At 35.4% G+C, this 5,762-nt stretch overlaps 1 protein-coding gene across 1 annotated transcript in view; it reads right to left on the reverse strand.

Annotated features, from left to right (window-relative positions):
- USP37 (ubiquitin specific peptidase 37) overlaps positions 1 to 5,762 on the reverse strand; it is a 97,376-nt gene that overhangs the window by 4,169 nt on the left and 87,445 nt on the right. Inside the window, exons 17-18 of the mRNA XM_012642489.1 lie at positions 3,666 to 3,832; positions 1,355 to 1,415 (exon numbers count right to left, since the gene is read on the reverse strand). Of these exons, the coding sequence (XP_012497943.1) occupies positions 1,355 to 1,415; positions 3,666 to 3,832 (228 nt within the window). The remainder of the gene's footprint in view (positions 1 to 1,354; positions 1,416 to 3,665; positions 3,833 to 5,762) is intronic.

Below are 5,762 nucleotides of genomic sequence, written 5' to 3' on the forward strand. Positions count from 1 at the left end.
ATAATAATCTAATTGCACTAAGTTCTATATCACATGAACTATGTGATAGATTTAAAGTATTTGGTGCATATTATAGGTTCCACTAGCAAATATAAATTATCCTCACAGAAAAGAGACCATAAAAAGGTTAGTATTGTTTTGTTTTCTTTAATATTAAATCATTTCTTGAAATATAACAAAAAATAAGGGAAACTCAAACTTTAACTCTTAAATTTCACCTAATATACACTAAACAAACAAATCCAAGATCCATCTTTTCTTAAATAATGTGTTTCCATTGGAAGAATCCATCTCTACTAATGATTTTAAATAAAGAATCCCAGGAGCATTTGTAAATAAATGGCTATTTGCTTTAAAATATAATTAGCTCCACTAAAATCACAGTATAGTGGTGTTTAAAAGACATGAACACCTATGAATGGAAAGAAAAGTAAAAGAGACTAATTATAGCATTACAATTCTGGAAACTGGAAATATGTGGGTGGCTGACTCAGCAGACCTAAGAAACTCAAAGCTGTATCCCAAGCCAGCAATGGAAAAGTTGAGAACCAATCCAATTTACATCACTCAATGTCCAAAAGACATAAGACATGACTCCTGCATCCACTTCCTCCAACTTCCTATCTCTATGGACTTCCAGTATCTAGTTTACATATTAGTTGTGCCAAATGCCATGACTGTGTGAACTCACTCATGATTTTGACCACTGACTTCCCTAGAGTGAGCTCTTGAAAATTCATGGGGAAACTAAAGCCACATTATGTTCTAGGAGTCTTAACAGTGGTAATATTACTCTTTCATTAAACAGATACGACTTTTGTTTAATTTTTCAAAATTAAAAAATATACTGTTAAGGATATAGATACAGATAAAATCATTTTAAAAAGCAAGCTAAAGATAAATAAAAATGTTAGAACACTGGTTTCCTCTGGGAAGTAGGGGAAAAGAAGATACAAAGGAAACATCTAAGGTTCTATTTCTTTACCTGGGAGGTGTTCAAATTTCTTAATTTTAATGCGCGATAATTTTTTTTTGAGACAGAGTCTTGCTCTATTGCCCTGGCTAGAGTGCAGTGGCATGATCATAGCTCACTGTAGCCTCAAACTCCTAGGCTCAAGCCATCCTCCTGCCTCAGCTGGGACTATAGGCAGGCACCACGATGCCTGGCTAATTTTTTCTATTTTTAGTAGAGACAAGTTCTTGCTCTTGTTCAGGCTGGTTTCGAACTCCTGACCTCAAGGGATGCTCCCATCGTGGCCTCCCAGAGTACTAGGATTACAGGCATGAGCCACCATGCCCAGCCTGTATGATACATTTCATCATTAAAAAAATGTAATTAAAATGATCTCCAAACCTTGAAGACTTAACTCTGTAGCTCTTTTAAGATCATCATCTTCTTTCTGTTCCCAAGCCTCCTAAAGGGACAAGAACAAAAACTAAGGTATTTAAAGAGGTATTAATTACACTTATTTAATGAAGATAAAAGCAGCTTCTATTGAAGCATTTGCTAATAATGCTTTCCACAACCTTATGGATGCCTGGAATATGACTTTTTGAGGGATGTGGAGAAGTTCTTTACTTTTTTTTTAACACTGTCCTCTTAAAACACAACCTTGGAAGTTAAAAAGGTTTAAGTGCTATTTCCTCTTGTCAGTGACATTTGGTTTGCCAACTGAAAACCATTCAATGTGACATTCTGATGTAATTCCCTTTCTTCTTATATGTATAAAATGCTTGGCACATAATGGATAGTTAGCAAATTGCTGTCTTTCCTTTCCCCTGATTTATAGCATCTGCCAATTTCCAAGGCATAAATACTCCCACTATGGTCAATTTCAAACAACCCACATGACACTGAATGCAGACATGGGAAGAGAGGTATACAATAAGCTCTTCTGAGCTAATGGTGAGCCAAGTCTTGCCCTAAGTCTGTGACAGCAAGATGAACATTTCCACAAGATATAATTCATAGGTTTCTATTTCTCTTCTTGCTAAAGAAACCAAAACACATAGGAGATGCCTGGTAAATACTAAATAAATGCTGTTGATGGTTACTTACCTGATGATATTTGAGGTTCTCTTGGAAAAAAATAGTACCTCTAATATCTCCTGAAAATGTCTCACACTAGATGACTATTTTAATTATAAAAACAGAGAAATGTTGACTATAACAAAAAAATTTCCCTCTTCATCTGCAAAGATAATTCACAAATGATGCACTAATAAAAAAATATAATTTAACCACTTACTTTATACTTTTTTTAGAATAAGACTATTTTGAAACCAAATGGTAAAAAGATTCCTTTTTAGTTATTAATAGAATGATGCAGGTATACCAAACTAAAGACATTACATCTTATCACCCTACCCCCGCATAGGAGGAAAACAGTATAGTTTTAACTGGGTCAGCTGACAAGAAATAGGATATATGTCTTTTATGTATGAAAAAGAGGGGTATTGATTTTTTTTTTTCCCCTGTACTATAAAGAACTATTGTTGAGAAGCCAGACCTTGGTCATTTATATTAAAAGTCAGTTTTCTAAAACAAATGACTACTATATATTATTTGTAAAATAGTTTAACATATATATATATTGAAGACAAGATAACTGGAATAGTACTCCTTATAAATAAAAGGATAGAACAGCTGGTTCTGAAATGGTTTTAAAGCAGTTCTCAATCTTGGCTGCCCATTAGAATCACTGGGAGAAGCTTTTTGTTTTGTTCTGTTTTTTAGAACGTACAGTAAGTTGTACAGGAGAAGCTTTTAAAAATGGAGCCTCAGCCTCCCAAGCAGCTGGATTACAGGCACGAGCAGATTTCTTAATGTGATCATCTGCAAGCACTAAAACTGACCATTCATTCTAGGGAGTCTTGGTAAATTTTCACTAACACGATCTGGATTGCACAGGATTAGATAACCATGGAAACGCTACCTCTAAGTCTGATAACTGCAACAGTGCAAATCAACCAGCAATAAAGTAAAAATTGAAGAACAGTTTACTACATAAAGAAAAGAACAGAGAAATGTTCTATTACTAAAATCTGAAAATTAGATTTTATGTTATTTTGAGACAGGGTCTTGCTATATCGGCCAGGATGGTCTTACACTCCTGGGCTCAAGTGATCCTCCCACCTCAGTCTCCTGAGTAGCTGGGATTATAGGCAAGAGCTACTGCACCTGGCTTGAAAGTTAGATTTTATATAATATTTATGAGAATTTTATGTTCAAATAATTCGTAAAAAAGGATTTATATTGTGAGAAAATGACCAAAACAAATACATTGCCTTAAAATATTAATGATAAAATCATGGTGGTATACTTACTGCTTCTATAGCTTGCAAAATGAAGTTGGACTGGGAATAATCTCTAATATCCCATCTTATTTTAGCATGCAATGAACTATAGTTATGGAAAGTAAGCCAAGAATACCTTTTGCTAAATTTGGATATTCAAAAAAAGACAAAACTATCCATGTACTTGTTTGCAACTCAAGGCAACCCTCAAAGTTTTTTTTTCTTGGTGGATGAATTATTTATTATATGTAAATCACCTGGAACAATGCCTGACATATATAATAAGTGCTCAACACATGTTAGTTGTTATTTTTCTATTTCTTGAGAAAGAAAGGTAAAGAGAAAGTAGCAATATAAATATTTCTTACCTGCTCTTGAAGGCTCTGAGCCAATGCCTGCTGAAGCTCTTGTTCTTCCCTTTCACGGTCCATATCATACTGCTGGAGCCAATCAACTTCTCCCTGAGAAACTTCTGGAGTTTTGTTTTCTTTATTCTCATCACAGTCTTTAGTTATCTCAGTAAAACTGGCAGGATCTGAGGAAGCAGAATATAATATTATTTTGGGAATTTGTCTCTAATAAACTGAAATTTCTAGACTAGAGTGACATCTACTGTTCAGAAAGGAATTTACTCTAACCTCATCTATAATTTGCCTGGGACATACAGTTTCATATTACTATATCTACATCAGGATTTCTTAACCTTAGTAGTATTGACATTTTGGGTGGGACAAGTTTTTGCTGGGAGTAGGGGAATAGAGTCTGTCCTATGCGTTGTAGAATGTTTGGCAGCATCCCTGGCCTCTACCTACCAGATGTCAGTAGCACTCATCTTCTACAGTTGTGACAACCAAAATGACAGACATTGCTACATGTTCCCTGGAGGACAAAACTGCCCTTGGTTGAGAATTAACAATTTAGAGCCATGGTTCTGAAACTTAACCAATCACTAGAAACACACTATGGTTAATGATGGGGAAGAACAAATAGCCATATTCATAGATCATAGTGTCATATGACCAAGCACTAGAAATACTGTTTAAGAGTAAATGAAATAAGAATCAGGCTTAAAATTACTAATATTGAGATCTTCCCATTTATTATACTGTATGTTAACTGAACCTGTTTTCATATTAATAATCAAACAAACATTATATATATTCTAAATCAAAAGAGCTAAGGATAAAGTAATAAGCACTGTACAGTCTATGGCAATATACAGTATATGTTTAAAACATTCATTCTGGGAGGTAAAAAAAATTAATCTTTCATTTCTATTCTTTTTGCTCCTTCTCAATGAACTATGGCTAGCTAGGATAAATAAGATAGTCATGATTTTGTTCTGGTTATTTAAATTGAGAACAGCAACATTTCATTATAATTTTTAATACTGGTAAGAGTAGGGAGAAGAGGATTCTTCTTTTTAAAATTATATCAAACACTTCACCAAAGTAAAAAGTCTCAACAAGTTAAGAAAATACTGGTCAACGAGAATTACCTTTATACATTCATGGTATACAGATTGTTTTTAAGTTACCATACGCTCTTTTTTGGTTTTTTTGAGACAGGGTCTTACACTGTTGCCCAGGCTGGAGTGTAGTAGCACAATCATAGCTCAATGCAGCCTCAAACTCCTGGGCTCAAGCAATCCTCCTAGCTCATCCTCCCAAGTAGCTGGGACAAACAAGTGCAAATCACCATGCTTGGCTAATTTTTATCTTTTTATTTTTTGTAGTGATGGAGTCTTACTATGTTGCCCAGGCTGGTCTTGAACTCCTATCCTCAAACAATCCTTCTGCCTTGGTCTCCCAAAGTGTTGCGATTTACAGGTGTGAGCCATTGCACCCAGCTGGTATATGCTCTTTACCTGCCCTAATACTGCATTTTATTTTATTTTTGAGACAGAATCTTGCACTGCTACCCAAGCTCACTGTAACCTTGAACTTCTGGGCTCAAGTGATCCTCCTGCCTCAGTCTCCCGAGTAGCTAGGACCACAGGCACACACCACCATGCCCAGCTAATTTTTAAAAACATTTTTGTAGAGAAGGGGGTCTAACTATATTGCCCAGGCTGGTCTTGACCTCCCAGCCTGAAGCACCTCCCACCTTGGCTGAGATTACAGGTGTGAGCCACCATGCCCAGCCAGCACTGCATTTTAAATGGATACTTTTCTATAACACAGATAACTCCAAATCTCACAGCATCTTGGTTTTTAGATTCTAAATCGGCAACTAGTTATCATTTTGAGTTGTATTGCTGAGAAAATATTTTATCACTAAAATAAACTGAATATTTATTAAAAGAGAAAAAAACCTCAGCATTTATTAGGTGCAAAACTCCCAATTTTTTTTTGAGATAGGGTCTTGCTCTGTCTCCTGGGGCTAGAGTGCAGTGGTGCCATCACAGCTCACTGTAATCTCAAACTCCTGGGCTCAAGCAATCCTCTTTTTTTTTTTTTTTTTTT

Source organism: Propithecus coquereli, unplaced genomic scaffold (assembly GCF_000956105.1).
Source record: "Propithecus coquereli isolate 6110/MARCELLA unplaced genomic scaffold, Pcoq_1.0 Scaffold18, whole genome shotgun sequence".
In the NCBI taxonomy this organism is placed as follows: domain Eukaryota; kingdom Metazoa; phylum Chordata; class Mammalia; order Primates; family Indriidae; genus Propithecus; species Propithecus coquereli.